The 25,367-nt window shown below is 42.5% G+C and overlaps 1 protein-coding gene across 5 annotated transcripts; it reads right to left on the reverse strand.

Annotated features, from left to right (window-relative positions):
• Positions 1-895: 895 nt before the first annotated feature.
• On the reverse strand, positions 896-24,968 carry Lipt2 (Lipoyl(octanoyl) transferase 2). Of its 5 annotated transcripts, none has more exons than XM_067125284.1 (6): positions 24,604-24,968; positions 20,324-20,600; positions 19,559-19,726; positions 9,145-9,319; positions 8,895-9,010; positions 896-8,646 (listed from the first exon to the last, which is right to left on the reverse strand). In XM_067125284.1, exons 2-6 carry the CDS (start codon positions 20,391-20,393, stop codon positions 8,411-8,413), a joined length of 765 nt encoding a protein of 254 aa, XP_066981385.1. In that variant the 5' UTR covers positions 20,394-20,600; positions 24,604-24,968; the 3' UTR covers positions 896-8,410. The 5 variants fall into 5 exon arrangements, with proteins under 5 accessions (XP_066981385.1, XP_066981387.1, XP_066981388.1 ...); XM_067125286.1 differs by lacking the exon at positions 24,604-24,968 and adding an exon at positions 19,945-19,999 and having other exon boundaries at positions 20,324-20,460; XM_067125287.1 differs by lacking the exon at positions 20,324-20,600 and having other exon boundaries at positions 24,604-24,945.
• Between the last annotated feature and the right edge of the window lie 399 nt (positions 24,969-25,367).

Consider the following 25,367-nt stretch of genomic DNA (forward strand, 5'->3'; position numbering starts at 1 on the left):
AAGACAAGTGTGATTACCCAAAATTTGTGGAACCCTCAGTAAAGAGCATGAAACCATGAATTGTCTGGATAAATTCAAGAAAGGGGAACCTATTGTGGCCAAGTGCCTAACTGTTCAGAACCATATCATGCATGGTTCAAACGCTGCAGTGCAAGATTGGCACGCTGCACAGTTAGAACCTAAGATGCACCCATTACGACAAACACCAGCACATGTACCTGTAATGGTACCTTGGCAACCAACTCGGCAATCAGAAACTCATCTGGAAACAACCAGACCACCAGTGCAAGCAGCGGCAGTTTGGTGTTAAGTGAAAAAGACCCAAACCCTGCAATCGCACTCCCTCACCTTGGATTTCAAAATCATCCTGCAATTGTCATTGTCACAGTCCTACATCCCATCCCCCTCCTTGACTTGTGAGTGTAGACAGAATACACCTCTGGTTTTTCATGCACAACTTCATGGAAGCCATCAGTGGAAAAACTGGTGTAGACCCTTAGGCTAGGGGATCATATCTCTCAATTCCTTAATATGGCTTAAGAAGATTATGGCATTCCCTATTTCACTTCCGACTCTGACTATTTCTCTTGGCAAGCAGCACTTTGGCAATTTTTAATCACTTTGTCTAGCAGTTGCCCAGTTTCTCCTCCTAATGCTTTTCCTTTCTCTGTTTTGGCTGCATAACATCTAACCACCTAATCCTTCAACTATCACTCTGTCTTCCACTTAAGCTGTTACCTCTGTCCTTTTATTGCCTTACTGGAGGGGGATAAAAACAAAATTATATACTTACATTGTTGTGGTTTTTTCTCTTAGGAACAGCTGATGATATAGAGGTGGTGAGCGAGAGCAACAGTCCAGTTCAGAAGTCTTGGCAAGTAAATTAAACAATCACTAAACCTAAAGATTTATTTACCACTAGTTTTATTTACAAAATTTACAGTATGCACAGGTTAACTCCAAATTCCTGCAGACAATATTTCCAGTAACTAACCTAAGAACACAATCGTTTCCCTACTATTTATTTATGATGATGGCCATCATATTTACCCTAACCTAAACGTATTTTCTTTATATTAAGAGTAGCCAAGATGCTTCAGTTGGTTGTCTTCTCTCCCAACTTGCAAGGTGATACAATAAAGTTATCTTGAGGAAATTATGTTGTAAGCCTGCAACAATCTGGTAACAATACCAAGACATTCCTAGTTTGATGCACATATTTCCAATCAAGCCTAACCAGTTAAACATTGTAGTATGTTGAGTCCAATATTCATCAATCACTCATCTCAGGATAGCCATTCTCTGCACAGCTTTTGCAAGCCTTCATGGGGTAAGCATGCAGCAGATGGAGCTCACTTGCAGATGCCTGTAGGAAAGACTTCACTTTCACCTTCCTCTGCACACCTGTGCTGTCCTTGTTAAGCTGACTTCTTGTCACTCTTGAGAGGGTTCTCCCATCCCCTTTACCTACCAGGTGCATATTCCATTTTACCATGCACTCCTTTCCTCAATGTGCTTTGGCTGTAGCCCTGATGGTACTCGCCACCCATCACCACCAAAGGCTGCTTCACCTGCAGGGCAAGAGCAGGAGTGAGACTGGGAGCAAAGTTGAACACCTCCCCTACAACCTTGGAGGCAGCTGTGTCGTTTGTAAGCCTTTGGGTTCCAAGGGCCTTTCTCCCCAAGAACCCTCCTTGCAGATCTAGAGCAGCAGTTTTAGGAGGTTATTACACTCATTTATGAGCCGAAAGATCTGAGAGAGGTGACCTCAGCATATACTTTGCCAATTCTCTCATCCTTGGAGCTGGTGGTTGGTTTCACTCCAGAGGTGAGACCAGTGAGATCACCACAAGTCAGAGTCCCTTTGCATCCAGCAGGTCAAGCAAACTCCTTCCCTCCACTGCTTACCAAATATGAAAATTTTTTAAAGTAATTTGTATTTTTCATAGCTAATTTATCTCAACTTTAGGATAAATTTTCTGGCGCCAGCTGGAAACTGGTAAAAAACAGTAGGAATTGCTTATGCAAGGAATTGGTGGCATCTGGCATCAGTCACGGGGATAAGGGAGGAAGCGGACACCAACCTAATCTCCAACCCCGTGATGTATTTAGTTTTCTTCCAGTCCAGGGTTAATTAAAAGATGGGTGGCTAGAGGTGGGCAGTAAATGTTAAGACTGCAGGTTTGTTAGCTATGAAAAATACAAATTAATTTTAAAATTTGTCATTCGTTCACATGCAGAACAAACCTGGGTCTTAACATTAGGATAGACTCACCTTTGGTGGGAAGTAAGAGAATCTTGAACTAACTGGATGTTCAGCACACCTGGTTACACTTCCTGGATAAGAGAATTCAAAGGAAGGAGACCCAAGCCTCTGACTTGTTAGATAGATGGGTATCTAACAGTCAGACTACTGGGCTAAAATACAATGGAGAGATTCATTGCATTGGAGGAAGTTAAAGATCTATATCCGTTCAGATAACAAACTAAGGTAGCCACCTAGACATGTTTGTTATTGTTCCTCTCTCTCTCCTTGCTAGAGAGAGGAAGGGCTTGCTACTGAAGGTATATTAGTGTAGAGTATTAAATACTCTAACAGTAAGGCTATTTCACTCACCTGTATCTACCAGTTCCAGTGTATGATGGATCAATCTTCTTACTGCCCGTACGTAGAGAAGACAGGGGAAAGGGAAAAGGAAAAAGACCAGCTATCTCAGTCATTCTCACTTTCATACCTTCATCTTAGGCAAGATACAAACTGTCCTGCTAGGGGCACTGGACAAGATAAACAACTTGTTGAGCAGCTAATAATGGACCCAAGGAAAGTGTCCAAAAACCCACACTCAAAATCCTATGAACAGTAAGCTCTTCTTGAATCCCAAGGAGCAGCCTAGTCCTCTAATATTGTGTGCTCTTGCATGCAAAGTACTGTATTGGCAGTAGAAATTAATGAGGAGCTGTAAGCATGTCTAATCACTTCACGTAGTCAAAATGATATGGTATTCTTGGACACTTCTTTCTTGTTCCAGCCTGTGCTAACAAAAAGTCTTCAGCACCCAGGTCTGAGGTGATGAGTCCTTTCCAGATAACTACGCAGTGCCCTGACGGGACATAGTCGTAACTCATCTGGATCGTTTTTAACAAAATCCCCAAGGGAAGGGAAGGAAAATGAAACAAATCTGTCATCATGGACCAAGGGGTTTTGAGTCTTAGCAACAACTTCCAGGACAAATTCAAAGGCTACCAACCTCCAACCCCTGGTATGTTTAACATCAAAAGCCAGACCTTGGGTTCGCCCACTCTCTTTGATGAAGCCAAGGCTAGAAAAAAAACCATCTTGAAGGTCAAGTTTCTGTTTGATGACTGTCGCAATGGTTCGAATGGGGCTCATGTGAGACTACTTAACACCAGAGTCAGATCCCAAGAAGGCAGTTTAAGTTCTCTAGGCAAACAAGACCGTTCAAAACTTTTGAGCAGCATACAGATTTCCCAGGAGGAAGTCAGGTTCATGTCTTTCAGACGTAGAACTAACACCAAGGCAGCCCTATAGCCCTTAATGGCAGAAACAGAAAGGTGTTTTTCTGTTCAGAGAAAGATCAGGAAATTGGCTATCTGGTGAATAGATGTACCGAGTGGAGAGAAACCCAATCAACGACACCTATCACAATAGACAGCCCATTTTCCCTAGTACATGGCTGAGGAAGATCTTCTGAGGTAGCCATACAACTCTGTTGCTGCTCTGTGAGAAAAGCCTCTTGGTCGCAGGAGATACTGGACAGTCTCTACCCATGAAGAGATAGGGACCCTACCTATCGATGATATCTCTCTACATAAGGTTGACAGGGGAGGTTGTGCCATGAGGGGGATCTCTCTCAGAACCACTGAAAGCAGAGATAGCAGACCCAGGAACCATATTACTTGAGGCCACAAAGGAACTACTATGGTCATCCTGAGATTCTGAGAAATCATAACTCTGTTCAGGACGTGACAGATCAGGCAAGGGGGGGGGAGGGGAATGCATAGGCTTCCAGATTGTCCTAGAGATGCTGAAGGGCATCCTCTGCCACGGCGAAGAAATTTGGAACTACTGAACAATAGACCTCTAGCTTTTGAACCTTGCTGCGAAGAGGTCTATCACTGGTCTTCCCCCACAAATGAAAAAGCCTGTCCACTATGTCCTGATGCAGAGACCACTCCGTCCCTAGGACTTGACCCTGATGACCTAGCTTGTCAGCCACTACATTCCTTTTGCCTGGAATGTACCTGGAATGTCCTCTGAGTTGTCAGTCGCCCACTGATGCAACTGAATTGTTATCATGTGAAGTTGACGAGACACTAGCCCCCCTGTTTGTTCACATATGCTACCACTGTAATGTTGTCTGACATTAGAACAACAGAGTGCCCTGGTGCCCTTTCCTGAAACTCCTGAAGTGCTAGGAAGGCTGCTTTCAACTCTTAGCATGTTAATGTGAAGTTGCCTGTCCTGAGGACTCCAAACTCTGGAGGCCAGGAGATCTTCCAGATGTGCTCCCCAACCCTCGTAAGAGGCGTCTGAGAACAGTAGAAGCTCCAGAGGGGGTGAATGAAGAGGCACTCCCATTGTCAGAGAGACCTGAAGCTGAGGAGAGTACCCTGCTGGAGACCAGAATTCTTTCAGCCTCCATTGAAGGGATCAAAGATATAGACGGCAATGAGGAACCAGCTTCTCCAGTGACGTCCAAAGGCCTAGAACTACTTGACACTGGCGTGCTGGTTGTTTCTGTTCGGACAGGAAAGAGCGAGCCACTGTTCTGAACTTCTCGATCCTTTGGTCTGATGGGAAAACTCTCGATGAGGCTGTGCCTATGACATTCCCAGGTAAAGAATCCTTTGACTGGGCTGAAAATTGGACTTTTCCAAATTTTATCATGATGCCTAAGCTGCAGCAAAATTGGAGAAGATGGTCCCTGTCTCGAATTAGCTTCTCCATGAGTTCGCTAAGACCAGCCAGTCATCAAGATATCTTAGAAGTGAGTCCCCTGTGCATGAGCCCATGTTGGCACTAAGGTGAAAACTCTTGTGAACACCTGGGGAGCTGCTGTTAGGCCAAAGCAAAGGACTTTGAACTGGAACACCACTTCTCCAAGACTGAAGCAAAGAAACTTCTGGGATGACGGATGGATTGGGATCTGGAAGTAAACGTCCTTCAAATCTATTACGAGCATGTACTTGTTTTTTCTGACAACAGCTAGGACTGTTCAAGGAGTCTCCATATTGAACTTGGCCTTCCTGATGAAGAGGTTCAAAGTTGAAAGGTGTATCACTTGTCTCCAATCGCCAGTGTCTTTGGGGACTAAAAAGACTCGGCTGTAAAAACCTGGGGAAGGACACTTGACTTGTTCTGTTGGTCCTTTCTCCATCATCTCCTTCACTTCCTCCTGGAGAGCTAGGTGCTTTGGAGAGCCTTGGTGCAAGTGAACTGATGGAGAGGACGTCGGAGAGGGGAGGGTCGAAGTCGAAAGGTAGTAGATAGCCTACCTGAGGGACATCTACCACCCACAGCTCCACCCTGAAATGCTGCCACGTAGCCCAGTGGCTCGCCAGGCATCCCCCCATTGGTGGGAGGGGTGCCCACTCTACCATCTACTTCCTCTGGCCCTGCCTCTAGCTCCTCTTCCTGGTCTGGAGGAGTGGGACTAAAAGGGATGTTGTTGGGAAGGTTTCTTTACTGATAATGAAGCAGGTTGAGAGGGCTTGCTTGCAGGAGCTGGTCTTGAAGGCTTCTTGGGAGGAGGTTGTGGTTTCTGTCTTAGGGTGTTAGAGTGAGATGTGGGACAGAAGATTTTGTCAACTGATTTTGTCACTGCTTGCTGAACAAGATCCCACAGGGCACTGAGGACACTGCTTAGACTAGTTTGTTGTTAAGCTCTTATAAACAACCTGTCTCTCTAGAGACTTCAACAGCAGGGGCTCTCCACCTTCACTGGGGCCAACAGCTTGGAATCAGTAATGATGGCAGTGGTCCATGTCACCTCTTGGCTAGACCTCCAGCAATGAGCCGTGACAACCTTGATGATGAGAGAGCTCCTCGTAGAAGTCTGGCCTTCAGCGTGGAGGTTAGTGCTGGTTCTCTCCTTGGTTTCTCAGCAAGTATTGCAGAAGAGCTAGCTCTTTTTGCATAATAGCACATCCCAGGGTCACAGTTCTGCTATGCCCCTGGTAAAGTTGATGTGACCTTAGAGATGAAGGGAGAAGACCCCTGAGATTCTCTGATCTCCCATGCAGCCACCTTCAAGCCATTACAAGGAAGCAAAGCACCACCTGCGAGACCACTGGGTAATGTCAAACCGTTTTCGGGTACCCAGAGGAAACCTCAGCCCCAAAAGCCTAAGGAAGAACAAAACCCCCTCTTCTTCTAACAAGGGTTCTAACACCTCCCAGCACTTTTAGGGCCAGCCAAAAGGGGAGGGGGGCAGAGGGAAGAAGGGGGGGGTGTCGTGCTACTGGGTAGTATGGCAGCAACATGGGTGGAGCCGTGGGTAGTCTCCATCCTGTGGGATGGGTACAGACTCCCATCCAAGGACCACTGGCCCCGTACCCTGCTAGATTCCATTAGAGAGGGAGACTTCATGATCTTGATTGACCTGCAGGATGCCTACTTTATTATTCCCATCCATCAGGACTGACGTAGTTCCTCCATTTTCTGTGCAATAAAACAGTCTTCCAATTCAAGACCCTTTGCTTTGGTTTAGTGATGGCCCATCAGGTGTTCACCCAAGTCTTCACCCTGGTCTCTGCTTTGGTACAATCGAAGGGCATCTGCCTTCTATGATGCCTTGGTGATTGGTTGATTTTCAAGCCTTGAGAAGTGACTCCTGCGAGACAAATGCTGTCCCCTGTCCTCATCTAAAATCTAGGTGTGATAATTTTACACTGGTGGAATTCTGACCTAGTTCCCAAGCAATGGATCAGGTTCCCGGGGATGCTTCTGGGCACAGCTAAAGTGAAGGCTTTCCAACAGGGCAACTAACGGGTGGTCACAGCCCGTTTCCTGTCAAAGGAGGAACAACCAGATCACTGATGCCAAGTGATTCTGGACTGCCTGTGTCTCTGGAAAAGCTTTTCTCGCATGGTTGGAGTCACCTTCGATCCCTACAGTGGCAGCTGAAATGAAACTGGTCTTCCTCCAACAACCCACCTCATCACCTAATGCCCCTAAACAGCGATGTATATGAGGATCTAGCCTGGTGGCTCAACAACTCCAACCTGCTACAAGGAAGTCTCACTTACCCATCTCCTACCTAACAGCTTACGATATAAGAACTTTTTGATTCAACAGGTAATGATGGAGTCTGCCATAGTCAAGACTACTTTTACCTCATTCTACCATGGGGATGTCATTCACATCCCTCGATACCTTTAGCTTGGGACCCATGGAAATGGTCCTAGTTCTCCAAAAATTTGTACCTATGAAGTTTCTGCCCTACAGAAACTCCAGCAGGCTCCAGACCGCGAGGTCTTCTTTCTCTGCAGGATAGGCAGCAGTGCTGATCCTTCATCCCTGGGTTGTAAACATGATGAATAGTTCTTCTGGCGGCTACTTATCCTCTATTATGAGGTATTTCCTCCCACCTATTCTCGTGGGAACAATCACATATTTTTTCAGTAATTTGTATTTTTCGTAGGTATTCAAAACAGAGCCTTTCATATAGGTTTTACCCACCTCATCTGTCCCACTCCTTTCCTGCCGAAGGGACAATGGATGGCGTGCATGAGGAGAGTGTGAGTATTCCCTCTCTCTCCCCCCTGTCTCGACCAGGATACCTTACTTGCTAGTTTAGTTTGTAGCCAGTCCAATGAATGTACTAAAGGATACTCCATATATGAAACGCTTTGGTTTGTAAACCTAGGAAAACTATATATTACTTTAAAAAACTTGTGATATTTGCTAAATAATTTGTGGAATGAAAACTTCAATTTGTTGTATATTGTATAAGTAAAAGTGTAAGATCCTGTATGACACAAGTTGCTGAATATTCTGTATGAGTGCATTTTGTAATAATCATATCTGACATCCTTATTGTGTACATTCCTGTCTGATGTGAAAACAGAAGCAGTGAATTAATAGATATTTTGGTTAACCACACCAAAAACACCACTTCTTTTGACGATCTGTTGACTGAGAGGATAATATCTGGTACTCTGTACTTCTAGTAGTGTTTTAATATTTTTTCATCCATACTCTAAGCTTTAACAACAAAAATAATGCAATCTTAAAAACTGCATCCACCTGAAAATTTATATACATACATAAAAATTTTGTCAATAGTAACTCTAAAAATTTTGTTAATAGTAACTCTAACAACATGAGTTACAGACAGTTCTGTTTATAATAAACTATATAACTTTATAAATAGTAACTCGATTACCATCACAAGGTGTTGTTTTCATTTAATTCCTCTACTAATTTACATTGGAAAATATCAGCAAAAGCTTTTAAAAAATGGGGCACTACTTCTTCAACTCCAACATTACGATTCAGTTCCTTACTTAGTGTTGTTACTCCTTTGTCTGGTATTCCACAGGGAACTATATTCTGAAACCAGTGTAACTCTGTATTACAATTTAAAGCTATCCCATGTGTAGTCACGTGACGTCCCTGAATGCCTGAAAAATGGTAAACAAATATACAAACATTAACATCATATCATTATCAGATTCTTTCCTTGTCAGATTATAATTTTCAAAAGAGCTGTTACCTGCCTCATCACTTCTATGATACATTCAGTACATACGCATGAAATTACTGACTGACAAAAACTTGAGATTTCATGATTACAAACTACTAAGATTTCTAAGACTATAAGCCAAAACTGAGATTCTATGATTCAAACAAAAAGCAATGAAATGCTTACCTACAGCACATATTTTACTGTCACCCACCCAAACTCCTGTGTGAGGGGATGTGTTTGCCAAGACACCTAGGGATCGGCAAGTTCGTATGATGGTTCTTTCTAATGCACAAACATACCTTGAAAAGAAATACAAATTACAACATACCCTGTACCAACTCTAGCAGTCAAGAATATACCAACTGTCTAGCCATGATCATACTTATACTTATTTTAAATTCATAACTTATTGCGTATAGGAAAGCACTCTTACCATTTAATACCAGGCTGGAATGAGGCCAGGTGCAAGATTGGATAGGCAACCATCTGACCGGGTCCATGAAAAGTAATAAGGCCGCCACGATTAGTACGGTAAAAATCTGCCCCAAGAGACCGTAGCCGTATTTCATCTTCTTTTGAATACACATCACGGATACCAGTTGTATATACTGTTGGAAGAAGGAAAAAAACACAAAAAGATGGAGAACAAAGGCTGAGTTTTGGCTTCAACTATCACACAGATATGAATATAAATCAACCCAGAATTAACAGAGTCCCTATTTATAAAACTGATGCATAATAGCTACCAGTAACATAATTTTAAGAAAAGTACAAACAGCCTCAAAGGAGAGCAGTTTTGGTTACAATGATAGAAAAGTTTGAGACAAAATTAGAAAATTTTTAATAATGTGGTATGTTTCCCACAGTACAAAAAATTAGCTTTACAACTGCTGTTCACTGGGTTAGACAATTTCTACCTTTATAAGATCTAACAAACACATTTAAAGTTGTTTATTGCTGTTATATCAAACCAAATTCATGCTTTTCAAGGACCTGAAAAATATTTTCATAATAAAATTAAGTTTCATATATACTTGCCAAGTAATTACATAGCTATAGTTTCAACTCGCTCAGCAGCTTTAATTAAAAAAATCGCAGTAGCGCTTCAATCGTTTAGTGTAGACGACAGGCCCTGCCCAGTGCCGGGAATACTGGAAATAACTTGGCAGATATCTTCATTGTATTTGTGCCCTTATGTCCATCTGGGGGGAGGAGAGCGGGCTCTGATTCTGTAATTACTTGGTAAGTATATATGAAAATCACAATTTTTAAAAGTACTGTAAATTGTTTTTTTCCTAACTATACAAACCTGAGATTCTTTACATTAGGAATTACTTGCGGCAAGGCTGGACAAGGCTGATAAACTCTTGAGCAAGGTGGTTAGGCAGTAACTACTGTCAGGTAGGTGGGGAATACCCACTTGCCCCGATGTAAACATTCCAGTTTGCCTTTCGGCCCAGGTTCAGATTGAGAGATGGCATGAGGAGGGCATAAAAATGGTTTTCCTATTGCCAGTCTCTCCTTCCTCCCCTTGCTAGAGGAAGGAGAGGAATTGCAAGTATCGGTTCGAGTCCTATTCTCATCCCGAAGGAGGAGAAGTAGGAGGATGAGGAAGGAGGAGGAGAGGCCAGTCACTCTTGGTATCCTTCTCACTTCCAGAACCAGCACCTTAGGCGAGATGCTACTAGCCCTCTTGAAGGAGCCAGGTAAGAAAACACAACTTGTTGAGCAGCCACCACAGGACCTATGGGCAAGACCACAGGAAGAAGACAAGAGTGTGGTCTATGAGACCACATCTTGCTCCCAGACCAACAGAAACTTCCGGAATGAGAGGGATGGACCAGGCCATTGACTTCGTGAGCTCTCAGGTGGAAAGTACTGGTATCATCGTCACCAGCTGCCGAGTACCTCCTTCGATCACTTCACGAAGCCAGGAGAAAGATGTGTCCTTAGACACTTCTTCCTTGAGAGAGATAGTACTAGCAAAAACGTCGACGACATCCAGGTTAGGAATGTTGAGCCTTTTCGGAAAGTACCACAGCTCCCTAATAAGACAAGGTAACAACTGATCTGGATCATCGATACAAAGTCCAAGGAGGAGGGGAACAAGAAGGAATCGAAAATGACAATAGATGCCTATGGATTCGGAGTCCACTTACAACATCCGAGAAGGAGTCGAGGTATTGATCCCCTTCACCTGTTCTTCTATTTTCTACGCCAAGGCTGGAGCGAGATGAGAGATGGTCCTACGAGGGTACATCTCTGTCCAATGACTCTCGTAAGGGCGCGTGCAGAGCATGGGACTGGAACCCTAAATGAGAGTTACACGCCACCCAGGGAACAGTTCCCTGGAACAGCAAGACCGAAGAAGCTTCTCATCAATATCTAAATCTCGACTGAGGAGAAAAGAAAAGGGCTACTTCAGATATAAGACTAGGTCGCAAGGGCCTACGCTCTTCACAACTGAAACGGAGAGAAGCAACCCTTGGCAGAGATGAAGAGGAAGTCCAGACTTGAAGAGCGACCCTGACCCAAGAAGAAGTTCTGTCAACGACACCAACCAGCGAAGACGGATCCAGTCCCTGGGACAGTGTTGCAGAGGACTTCAAGAGATATTCAGCTACATCCGTTGCCGCTTGGCAAGGAAGCCTATGCTTGCATGCTGGAAGGTCTCCCAGTCCTGAACACACAGGGATGTACTGCCTGAAGAACCGCCTCTTGTGTAGCTGCTACAGGAGGTTGGGTCGAGCTGAACTCTTCTCGATGCCTCAGAAGCAGAGCTATCAGGTCGGGCGAAAGGCAAAGTCTTCCAGCATTTGTCTGTAACTCGGGCTGAGCAATGCTTGTGGACCCCTAGAGAAACAGACAAATATTGAGGGAAAAATGTAGATATCGATTTTTCCCAAAAAGACACCATGCCTCACCATAGTGGCCCCTGGGTCTGATACGAAGGAGCAAGAAAACCACTGACTTTGTTGTGCCAGGAGGCAACAGAAAGGCGGTAGGGATCTCTCAGTTGAGCAGTCTCTTCGTGAATCTTCGTGAGGAAAAGAGTGAAGAGCATGTTCCGACCCAATCACTCAAACCGAGGCGAGCTCGCCTACCAATACATCCCCACCAGGAATGTATCTGGCTAACTGAGCTATCGAGTGTGCTATAGAACACTCTAGTACCTGCAAATGTCAACAGATGAAACAGGAGGACAAAACAATTCCCTCATTTGTCAACATATGCCACTACTATGGTTTTGTTGTTCAACGAAATCACTGAGTGTCGCAAAACTCATCCTGAATTCTCAAAAAGCTAAAAGGCTGCCTTGAGTTCAGGATGTTGATGAGAAGGTACTAACTGTCTTCAAGACAAAGTCTTATAGGTGTGCGCCTATTCCTTGATCGGTGAATCCACAAGTAGACACACGAAGTGAGGAGAATATGCGAGCATATTCGAAGGTTCCTTCAATCAAGCATTAGCCTAACTCTTTCCTCATACTTCGAAGAGGAAAGAAAGATGGAGAACTGGAAGCAGACCTCCTTCATTCTCCACCAAGGGGAAGCTTCTGCAAGATGACAGGATACCAAGACGATTAGCTCTAGCTGGGCTGGCATTTCCCGAATCGGGAGCACAGAGAGGAAGCGGGATGGAAGTTTGATGAAAAGAATTGCTGAGGCCCAAGGGAAATAGATACTTCTTCTGAAGGAATCCATTCCCAGGTCTCGGCAATGTCGCTGCCAGCTCCAGAGACTCGATAAGTATCATTTCAGTAGGAGAACTTCTGCTCTGTCGATACTTTTTTCTCTCTTTCCTTCTGCCCTCCTCCCTTATGGAAAAGAGGGTGGAAAGAGACAGTATGCACACTTTCCCAGAAGGGAAAAAGAGGGCTATGTGTTCCGCGATCTTCTTCCGAAGCCTGGGACTTTTTAGGAGTTGAGGGGGGGCTGGCTTGAACTTAAGGTCGAACTGATATGACTAAGACCCAAAGGTCTTGGCCATTGTCCAAAGGAAAAGGCAGTGCTCTGGCACGAACCTTGATTACCGCGGTATCTGGCAAATCTCTGAAAGAGAAAGGCAGAACCAAGTAATGGTTCATTCCTAAGGGTCGAGCCAACTCGGAAGTTACGAAACCAGAGATCCGAATTAGGACAAAGTCCTTCTTAGCACCAAAATTTGCCCACAGATTGCAGTCTGCTATGGGAAGACCCATCCCCGTACAGGACCAGTCTCCGGAAGGCATAGTTCTTTCCAGGAATGGTCGTATCTGAGGAGAGAAAGCCTAAGAGTGTCCTCCAAGATCGCAGCCTCTTGTTGCAGAAGAGAATACCCTTCATGGCAAGAAGCTGAAAGAGAACCCAGTCCGGGTGAAGCAGAGTCAGAACAATCTACATTCAGCAAGACCCTCTGAGGCAAGAACAATTCTTACTCTGTCGAGGCAGGGGAGGAGCTTGGTGTCTCAACCTGAACGAACTCCTTGTCCGAAGAAAAGTATTCATCTGGTCGAGAACACTCTTGCAAGCAACGACTGTGGCGGCCGCCGAAACTCGACCCCTTCGGAAACTGCAAGGGTTGCGAGTGATGATTATTCATTGAGGGAGCCACGGTCCTGTCCCGGGGATCCTCACGCTGACAAATTGGCGCAAAGTTCTCGAGAAACGAGGGCGATCGCAACTTGAAGAGGAAGACCTTGACAGATTCAAGAAACCCTCCTCGGCTACCTGGTTGTACTACGAGACAATCGGGGGACCGACACCAAAAGCACGCCAGGCAGCAGAACTCTGAAGAAAGACAAATTCGTTGGAGCTCTCTCTGTTCATCTCGCACCTCTCGGAACAACCAAGAGGAAAAGAAAAGAGAACATGTGAGGAGAAAGAGTACCCCTACCTGTCCTGCCGGTAAGACCAGCAGGAGAGGCGGACCATGAGCGATAATCAACCGAAGGAGATTATTACCACATGAGAGAAGAAGAGCTTTTTTGCTGTGACAAAGCACTTTTCTGGGAAGAGCAGAAAGTTCACGTGAACAGTGCCAAGAAACCGATTCAGAAAACCCGAGCAGAGCCGAGCAAAGCCGCACCGAACTGAGCTGATCACACGAATGCAATCCAGACTGGGTGGTATGCAGTGGACTGGGAGGCAAGCAGGGCAAGCCGAGCCGAGCCGAGCCAGTCTCGTGAACACGATCAGGGGCTGGGCGGGGCAAGCAAGTCAAGCCAATCACATAAATGCAACCAGAACTGGACAAGGCAGAACTTGTCTGCCATGAAATAGCACTAAGAAATCGAAAAGAGCCAGGCACAGAAAAGGGCGCAGCCTCTCAAGGCTGCACTCTCGCAGCCCCCGAAATGCGAGACCCCAGAGGAGAATGTAAATCAGTTCCACCCTAGGGTGGGAAGAGCCAACAAGAGAAACTTGCCTCCCAGAAGACTAAGTCCCTTAAAAGTCCCGCAGGACTCCTAAAGAGAACCTCTTCCCTGCTTCTTCTGGTGTTCGAACCAATAGGATCGAGACACCAGGCTGGAAACCAACCGAGCACTGGTAAGCACTCGGGGAGTTCTTGTAGTGATGGCAGGAAGAGTTGAGAAACATGGGTGCCTCTGCCCTTTCTCTTGCACTGCTCCTGAACTGGGCCAGGGAGAGTACTCTCCAGACCAGATCGGGATACTCAATATTCCACAGAATCTCGAGCACCCAGAGAGGCTCGTGAACGAGCGCCCAAAGCAGCACCTGTCTTAGACACGGAACCTCAAGGACTGGGAATGGGAGCGGTTTGCGTGCCCCTGGCTCCCAAAATGCAAAACCCAGGGGTATGCAAATCGGTTCCTGAACCCAAAGGTTGGGAAGAGCCAACGAGAGACCCACTGCCTCCTCAGAAGGAGGCAGTCCCTGGACGTCCAATGACATCAAGGGGGAAGAAGCAGCCTTCCTCTCCTTTGGCCGACGGAGGTCTATCTGGTTCCTGGGACCCCCTCGAACCTCGGGAGATGAAGTGAAGAGGCATCAGAAGACGAAATCGAAGATAAGCTTAAGAAGACGCCGGCTACTTCCACGGGGTGACTTCCTTCACCTTCGCTCCAACATCTTCTATAGGATGGTGGACATGAAACATCGTAACCTCCAGGGCAGCTAGGTAGGATCACAACGGAAGCGGCCCAGGAATGTCACATGAACGTCACCAGCAGCAACAGGAACGATCAGGATGGCTGCGGCAGGAGACCAGGAAAAGCTGCCCAGAGACTGTCACTGACTCAACAGGAGCATAACACAGGAAACAGCAGGAGCAGATGGACCACAGATATGCCAGAGGCAGTGCCACAGCATACATGAAGGCCAGCAATGACAGCAATCAATTCACATCGGCATGAACAGAGTCAGAACGATCCCGACATGGAACTATGCCATTCCAACCAAGTACAGTGGTCGATCCCGAAGCAACGCTGTATGAACGTCAAGACTCCTTCATGCAAAGATATCCCAACTGAGATATCCAGCCAATTACTGCTGTGCCTACAATGCTCACTGTCAACCTGAAAGAGCAAAGATGATTAGTAGAGGGAGACTCCTCTCACTCTGAGGGGAACTGCCCTACGCAGCGAGAGGAGGCCCCTGAGAAGAGGTCACCTGACCGCCCACGCACCCCACCTCCCCTCACAGTCTTCACCCGATGAGCAAGCAAAGAGGGTAAAGGAGAGAGATCTCTCCCAAAGGAGAGATAAGGAAGAATTTACAGGGAGAGAGAGGGAAGGAGGGGAGGCCACCAAGGGCGCCATGGAAGCAAAACTTACCAACTACACCAGCAACTCTCCATAGTGCAGGAGGCTAAAACAACACTCAGCACAAGCAGGAAGGAAGTAGTCATGCCCTTGTACACAGAGGGCGGGAGCCCAAGAAGGGGAGCGAACTTGTTACGTCCCGATCAATGCAGGGGAGCGAAGATATTAGGTACCAATCAAATATCTCCGAACATACAGGGAAACACCTTCAGTATCTAAATAAAGGGCTGCTGGAAGTGAAGCATTACCACTCGGTAACACCCCTCTAAAAACGCCAGGGAACAACACCAAACACGTAATGTATACAGGCAGTCCCCGGTTACCAGCAGGCTCAGCTAGCTGCAATCCGGTTTTACGAGGCTTGTCTAGCGCCAAAAATCGGTGCCGATAATTGGGTATTGGCGCCGGTATTGGCGCCGATACATACCTAACAGAGGCGCCGATGACAGGCCCTGAAAATCGCCAAAAGAGTGCCGAAATCGGTTAGCAGTGATTTTTGGTTGTAATCACACCCTCAGAATGGAACCCCAGCCAATAACCAGGGACTGCCTGTACACAAAAATACAGAAAGATCCCTCTGGGATAATACAGAGCTTAACAACAGTCAGGCAAAGAGATCCGAAAACACGTCTGCAACGGATGACAGCCAAAAGCAAAACTGGAATGTTTACATCCAGGCAGGTGGGTATTCCCCGCCTACCTGATGGTAGTTACTGCCTAACTACCTTGTTCAAGAGTTCAACGGCCGTGCCCAGCTTCGCCACAAGTAATTCCTAATGTAAAGGACCGATGGTTTGTATACCGTGTCAGAACAACTTAATTTTATTATGAAAATATCATTTTCATATAAGTAACTTACCATGTAATTACGTAGCTGAATCCCACACTGAATGGATGTGGGATACACGGACATATTCTACTCCAAAACATTAAAGAATGGTAATGACTTTGAAATAGAAAATGCTGCTAGCACTGAAACAATGCTTTTCGTTTCCTTATCTGGTAAGAGAGCTACCGCAGGTAAAAACTGCTTCTGGTTGGTGCTCATCTAAACCTGTAGTGGCATGGCAGTTGAGCCATGGGGCACCTATACTGATGTGGGAGTTTTGCAGTGAAGGATATGACTGATGGCTAGCAAAGCATGGAGAAGTGCCCTTGCCCTGGGTGCGGTACCAATACAGTAAACCCCTGTATTCGCAGGGGATGCATACCGCACCCCCCACACCCCCGCAAATAGTTAAAATCCACAAATACTGTACTTAAAACCCCTCTAAAAACACTTAGAACTGCCTATTTTGATAGTTTAGACACAAGAAAAACCCTCTAAAAATGCTTCTACCTGACTATTTTAATAGTTTTATCACAAAAAGTGCATTAGTCATGAAAATGATATGAAAATACTGTACAGTAATTAGTGAATATTTCTCAGTGAAAAATACTGCGAATGGGCAAATTTTCCGCGAATAACGGGTAGATATGTTCCACAGAGAAATCCGCGAATACATGAGTCCGTGAATCGTGAGAATGCGAATACGGGGGTTTACTGTATACGAAACAACCAGCCAACACGGTCACCTACACCGAAAAAACCACACCTATCCACTGAGAATGGTGGGTACTCCAGGTACATTGTATCCACAGGCTCCTCAAAACTCGACACCTTACTTCAATGCGAAGAGAAGTAGGAGAAATTCCTATGCTTCCTCACCAAATACCATGCCAGTCACTGATAATGGTCCCACGGTACAGCAATTACACTTTTTTTCAAATAGTGAGACACAAAGATCGATTTGCACTTCCATTAGGTCGACTGCAGAGTGTAAGGAACATATTGTGCCTGAAAGCTAATGAAGTAAACTGTCCTGATGTCAAGAGCTTTCACTTAAAAATAGGCAGAATGTCCACCTGACTCTCAAAGTTTGCCTCAGAAATTAAGTCCCTCTAGAAGAAGGACAGTGCTTCCTTAGTCAGAGGGTGAGGTGGGTTCTTAACAGAACATCAGAGATTAAAGGGTGGCCCTCCGATCTTCTCGGCTCTGTTCAGGACAAAGAACTCTCTCTTATTCCTCACAACTGAGGATGTCTGTTAAGTTCTTAATAGAGCAACAATGGGTCCGGTGCTTGGACGGGTCTGCGTACTTGGCGAAAAATCCCAGGGAAAGGAGTAAGCTGTGTCTCTTAGTGAAAACCTTCCCTTATCGATGGCTTGGATCTCACTAATACATTTAGCAGTATACAAGGCCACAAGGAAGAGTCTTCTGGGAAAGGTTTCTCAAAGAAGAGAAACATAGGGGTTCAAAAGAAGGACTTGTCAGCCACTTCAACACTACGTACCAGTTCCAGGAGACCAGATCTTCCTTCCTTTTTTTGGACGTATCCAAGGACTTGATGGGTCGTTGAGATTGGGTTGACAAAAGATCTGGGTTCCTGTGCTTAAACACTGAGTCAAGCGTAGCTCAATACAGTAAACCCCCCGTATTCATGGGGGACGCATACCGCACCCCCTCGCAAATAGCTAAAATCTGCAAATACTTAAAACCCCTCTAAAAACACTTAGAACTGACTATTTTGATCATTTAAACACAAAAAAAAACCATCTAAAAATCCTTATACCTGAGTATTTTAATAGTTTATCACAAAAAGTGCATTTAGTCATGAAAATGATATGAAAATACAGTAATTAGTGAATATTTCTCAGTGAAAAATACCATGAACGGGCGAATTTTCCGCAAATAATGGGTAGATACGTTCCACAGAAATCTCACGAATACATGAGTCCGCAAATAGTGAGACTGCAAATACGAAGGGTTTGTTGTATCCCTTAATGGAGGAGGACGAAAGAGTCTAGATCTCCTTAGATAAAGGAGGAAATCCAAAATTGGGCCACAGATGTCTCAGAAGAAGAGACATGTGTCTGAGACACCAGTTCGGAAAAAGAGCCCACTTAGCCTGGTAGTTGATAGAAGATTGACACCTGCATTTTACAAGGGCCCGAACAAATCGAGTGACTAGAATCACTCAAATTTGATCTATCTACAGTAGAAGGTCTCTTGTTGTTGACAGTAGATCCTGAGTGGACTCCTCTTGAGGTCCAAAGCAATTTTCCTCACAGTGCCCTGAGGAGAAAAGGAGATGGAGGTCTAACAGCTAAAACAATAGGGTCGACTTGTATGTCTGTAAAACCCCTTTAGTTGTAAAGGAGCACCATAATTCTCCCTTCTTCAATACTCCCAAGGAGAAAAGAGCTGCAAACTCAACAGATCCATCTCTGATAACCTTGTCTGCTTCAGACAGTACTCCTAGCCAGTCCAAAGCAAAGTCATTCTTTAACTCCTTGAAATTCTCATTTCCCTTGGTCTAGGCTAAGGGAAGCTCATTTCTCGGCTCTAGAGGCTGCTTCCCTCTTTCTATCCCTCTCTAATTGTCTAGTTGAGATTAAGTACCTTCTACTCTTCCTAATCATTACATTTAGCAAAAGTTTTCTCCCTACTATCTTTCTACTCACTACATTTACTGCAAATATTATGAGAATCATATGAAGATTTGATTAAACTGGTTTTCAACTTTCGCTACAATAGCAAAACTAGGTGAACTTGAATCAGACATAGTAACCAAAGAACTGTAAAAAAATTATCTTGAAAGCTATTAAAGCTTGAAGGCTACTCAAATAAGCAATAATACTTCACCAAAATCAAGCCATACAGCTGAAAATCAGTAAACAAAAGCTGCAGCAAACCCCTGATATTACTTGAGAGCTGGCAGAAAAACAATGAAGATATCTGCTAAGTTGTTTCCAGTATTCCTGGCAGTGGGTGTGGCCTGTCGCCTACACTAAACAATCAAAGCGCTACAGTGATTTTTTAAATTAAAGTTGCCTTGCGAGTTGAAACTACTGTACAGTACAGCTATGTAACTACTCAGTAAGTTACTTATATGAAACCAGAGATTACTACCAAATGGAAATGCAATGGCAATCATAGGCTAAAAATGAATAACTATAGTAATTCTAACATTGCAGAATCAATCTGGGTAACAAAAACACATGGACAACTAATGTAATGAGCTACTGTGCACTATAAACTTACCTGGCTGATGTTCAACAAGAAGCAGTGTATGACATGGCTCTTTTTTCATCTTCACATTCTCCTGAACCTTTGCTGCAATCTTCTTTTGATAATCCCAGGCTGATTTATAATTCATTTGCATTAATCTCTGAACATATACTGTTTTTTGTGCCATTTTTGGTGAATAAACTGAAATTATCAACAAAAAAGATTTTTTTCAACATTTTGATATCTTGAAAATAAGCTGTTACTTCAGAAAGCTGTTTTAATCTTTGTATTTTTTCAAGTTGTCTCAGATTTGAAAACATGCAAAAGATTCCTGTAATATTCACTTGCATATGGTATGTTTGCCTTATTTCTTAGCTATATGTTTTGACAACTTTGGAAACTACAGAAATTTCAAATACCTGCAATAAATTCTTTTTCTGTCTGCATTATCCTAAAAGTTCAATGCACCAGTACCTAAAAAAATATGTTGGCAAATTATGTAGCCCTTAAAAGCAATCTACAACTACTGACAACTCTTTACTGAACACTGTCCATAAATCTGATACTCTCCCTGTATTTTGTGACATCTAGTATATAATGTACCTTTAATCAAAAGCACACAAAGCATTCCCGTTTCCAAAAGCATGTTACTTCATCACTATATGTGATTTGCTTGTCATTTCCTAGGCAGTCCTTAACTTCTTAGCTATTGCTAGAATATCAGTAATAAGATGGTGCAGTGAGAGGAAATTCCATATATCAACTTATGTCTGGCAAAAGGAAAAAGAATATAATTACCCACTGCATTTCTGTTAAAATTAAGAATGTCAAGTTCAAGACTTTTCAAAGCGTCCCATGCCACTAACATATGGATCTTTCATCATCTTCAACTTCCGCCAACCTTGCCTAATCATGTGCTCTATTCTGAGAGTTTCTGTTTTTGGAATGACAGCATTTTTTCTGAATTCAAACTTCACATTGTCATAAAATCCTGGCTTGTGTTGTGCGGCTCTAAGACACTGTTTATATAGTTTTAAGACCTCCAGCTGGATCTTGCTGTGACGTGCCATGATAACTGGGGGAAAAAGGGTTCTGTATTAATATTTACAACTTTGTTACTTACAAGTTTTTACAGTAGCATATGAAATGAAATGTCTGATGCTGAACAGTGTTACCAGAAACAAAAATTTCTAAGTCCAATATTCATGAAAGCCTTGATTTAAAAAAAAAAAAAATCAATGGACAGAAAAAGCTTTACTAACATAATATAAATTTTTCTAGAAATATATATTGCTGGAAGATAATTCAAAATACAATAAAGTGTACTGTATTTTGAAAGAAATGAAATACCAAGTTTTAACCGTGTCTTTCATTGTAATAATTATAAAAAGTTTACTGTACTTATTTTCAGCAGATCATATATAACAACTGACAAAATTAACATTTTCTGAAAGAATCTTGTTATTATTGTAAACCATTAAATGAAAAACTGATGAAAACAAAGTGGTGTAACAACATGAGGACTGGGTGTAACACAAGCAAACTTAGGAACTTCCTGTAAAAACTGCATTTAATTTTCATTTCTGCATGAGCAAATTCATAAATACCAAAGTACTTTAGACATAAATATATGACCATTAAAAGTCAGTGGAAGTTGTTCACATCACATTAAAACCAGCGTCAGCATTTCATTATTTACTAGGCTGAAATAGCCCTAGTGAAAGTTTGCTTTTCATAGAAGACATCTGTGACCCAACTAAAAATTATGTATTACTGGCCTGATGGTCAATTTTACATGGACATATTTCTTCATATTGGACATCCAAGTCATGATATTTAGTGGCTGCAACAACATAATTGTGTTGCTTAACCATGTGAGTAATGGAATATACTGCATAAACATGCAAATTGGAATAGCCTAACCCAAGTTGCCCTGTGTAAACAGTTATGTTGGCTGGATAAACTAAAAATTAAGCTTTTGCTTAGAAGTGTCTTGGAATAGATGTCATGGTCATGAATACATCACTGAGTTCCAATTCTGGGGCATCAAGTGAAAGTCACTTACAAAAATCAACTCTAAACAGATAAAAAATATCAGCTTTTACTTCATTTTGCTAATTTTAAATCGTGTAAATAAACCTGACTTGGTCTCGGGGTAATAAAATTTTTTCTGGTTTGACTGATTCTTACTAGCATGCACACACAGCTGAATTTCACTGAGCCCATGGAGCTGTCCGTAGCATGAAATTTATAGTCTGATGATTTACATGGAATGAAAATATATTCTGTATCTAAATGAATCATTTTACTTGCAAATGATCAGGTGGAATAACTCCAAATCTGTGCTTAACAATCTTTCCTAAAAATGTTGCTTGAGCTTTAGTAGGCTAGCCTATATTGCTATTCTATGTCATGGTAAACAAGTGTGTGTTGGTCTCTGTGCAAGCCTGCCAGTCAATAATATTTGAAATGTGTTACACTGACAACTGTTATACAATATTCAAATTAACCAAAGAGGAGGCAAAGTAAAGCTTTGGTCAAATGTGGCAAAAGTTATATATTTATAAATAAAACTACGAAACTAAACAAATATTTAAAAACGGTAGTGATCAAGCATGCTGCCCTTAGTGACAGTAAGGAGTGAGCAATGAGATTGGGTAAGGCAATTAGTGGTCACATAGGAGATTCATGGCAATCACAGGTAGCCTATAAGGAGAGGATTCAAGTCCTCCCACCCATCAACATGTTGCAGCATTCTAGGTTCATTTCATAGGCTAGTCTACATTTATGGCAGCAACCTGGGAGATGTCTATATCCAAAATTAGCTTAGGTTATGGCACAGTACAGTAGTTTCATATTACAATTTAGAATCATTGCTGTGTAAGGAACTGCAGCCTAAATATAAATGCTAGGCTAAACAATTCAGTTTGGATGAGCTGCAAGGTCATTCTGACTTAGGGTACAACAATCATCTCGGAAACAAAGGCCTAAGCTCCTAAATTGGAGGTTAAATAGTCTCTTGGTCTGGCCACAGTGTCTAGAGTCACTTGGGGTCCAACAAAAGAGCAAGATGGAAGGAAATAAGGAAATGAAGACAATAAAGGGCAAAATGGTAATTCTAGATGCAAAATGGACCCTTATTTATAAACAACTTCCATACTTTTAATATAAATTCTAAACTAACACATTTGCAAATGAAAATACGACAAAGATAACTAGGACTACATAGATACATCCAAACCAAACTTAACTTAGGGTGCCAGATCCTATACAGTCCATAGGTGTATTATATATTACTTACTCTGTAAGACATAGAGGTATTATTTATTTTAAACTGTTATTGCATTTTGGCCTTGAAAATATAATTCTAGGTTTTAATGTGTGCTTTGAACATTTCTAACATTTGCTTTAATAGCAAATATGAGTAACTGTAGAGACAATGGACCACACCTTTATATCCTGCAAATTTGGAGATAATTGTGGTGTTTTCAGGGGGGGAGGAGACACAAAATGAGTGAAATACAATAACGTTAATTGCACAGACAGTTCTCATTCTGACTATGGTAAGTTATAGGCATGTTTACAAATTAACATCATGTACTAGGGGAAAGGACCTGGTACCCAAGGTTAGGTTAGGTGTGGTGGGTTAGGTAATTTGCTAGAGAAATGAACATCAGAAACTTTCAAAGCACACATTTAAACAAATGAAAATTATATTATCAAGTCCAAAGTGTAGTAAGGGTTTAAAGTAAAATTTTACCAAAAATAAAACAGTAGCCTAATCCTACATAAGAGCTCTGCACGAAGACATTGTTCATTAATAAAGTTTTTTGACTGATCAATAAAGGAATGGTTGTATAGCCTATAATGCAGTACAAGTGCAGATAAAACTATAGAACAGCTCAGCACGGACTATTACCTTGGAAATTGATTTTCCTATACTTTTAATGTTGCTGATGGAGGAGGTGTTGTTGTTTATTGCCAGTCAATTATTATCAACCTCATATTGCTATTCAACACTGTTGGAGACCCTTTGGGAATGTGGGGTTTTTGAGTGGGGGAAATCGCTGGGAGAAAGACTGGACTGTTATGTTGCTGTTATGTGCAAGTCATTAGGGAGCCATATGTTCAAGAAGGGATTGGCTAAGGAAACCTATTAGAAAAGGAACCATACTAACCTAACGTACCCTAACCTAGTAGGCCATGTTACTTAGCCGGGGGCTCCGCCCCCTGTAAAGGAAACTCCACTTTTTACCAAAAGTTTCCCTATAACACAGTGCATGTGTGATACCATTCAAGGATGGCCAGCATACAAAAATATATCCATTCTGAGGTTAATTACTGCTGACCACCAGAAACCAACGTCAATTCTTGATAAGCAACCAAAATAGGCCTATTATGGAATAAGTCAATTTCCAAGGTAATACCCCATGCAGAGCTGATCTGCAGTTCAACCCAAGTGTGATAATTTGAAACAATTACCATCTTTTTTATATGTTTTTACATTCATCCCCGTGGGGCTGGTCTTAAACATGGTGCCACATAGAGCTTTACCATAGAACCACAAAAAAGAGGGTAAAATTTTATACGTTGCCAATAAGACTCCAGCCAGCCATTTTTGCACGAAAAACCATTTTGAGTTTTTCATGCAAAAATGACTAGGAAATAATAGGGCACTAAAAGAACCTTAAAATACCAATATAACTTCACCTACGGGTGTTGACTAGTTACAATTTTGCCGTATTAGCTATGGAGGGGGGGGGTATTCTTACCTTATAAGTTGTAAATTTTCTAATTTTTTATTTATCATTTGCGCATAGTGTTTATGGGGTTCAAAATAATGAGAATGAAGAGCTCTTTTCAAAAATGTAAGTTACAGTTTCATAGTGTGTATTGGCAACTTATAAAATAATACCAAAAAGAGATCAATGTCTCCGGGATACCATCACTTAGCTCACACTTAGAAATTTTGACTTTCAGTACTACTGGTCCAATCCTTATCAGAAAGGTTAGGCAAGATGTATCTTCAAGCCTACGTAACCTAACATAGAGTATACACGCAGTAGCTTGATAATTACCATAATTTGTTGGATGTACAAATGCTAGTTGTGACACCTGATGGCCTATAGGGTATAGTGTTCCTCACATATGAATAAGCATCGAATTAACTTCACAACGCAATCTGGCCTCACGCACCAACGAAGTTATGCAAGTCCTCGTAAATTACATAATTCACTTGTGGTAGAATGATACGTTATCCTTAATTTCAATTCAGAGAGTTTTTCTATGCGTTCTGATGTAGAATATATAATCACTCGTCTGTACATGAACTAGTGAAACATCTGCAAAACTCTCATATGTAGTTCTTGCGACTCGTTTACACCTAATTTTGCTATTTTCGACCGGATAAAAAAATTGTAAACAAATGTTACATCATTGTCTTCTTCTTCTTGATAAACTTTTGAAAGTCGAAGTTACCCTCCTCACTTGCAACATAAGCTATAACTATCTTACAGAAAGTTAAACAATTAGAATGGCAATAAACAACACAAAAAAAGGCTTCAGAGAACATATGAAAGTGTTTATTTAAACGAAAACCAATGGCTACCATTAATTAATACGTGAAAGCTATGCAGTATTGTGACTATGATTAGCAGCACATACAACTATATATGCCTGAAAAACTAATACAACGAGGAACTGAACATGAATAAAAACCAACAATCAAGTATACAAAAAGATTTCGAAAATTTCTGGAAACGTTGAATTCTCTTCAATTCGAGACAAAATATGAATTGTCGCAATAATGAAGGAAAAAGAAACAGAAGAAAACACTTATATA

The sequence above is a fragment of the Macrobrachium rosenbergii genome, chromosome 23, assembly GCF_040412425.1.
Source record: "Macrobrachium rosenbergii isolate ZJJX-2024 chromosome 23, ASM4041242v1, whole genome shotgun sequence".
NCBI classification, from domain to species: Eukaryota; Metazoa; Arthropoda; class Malacostraca; order Decapoda; family Palaemonidae; genus Macrobrachium; species Macrobrachium rosenbergii.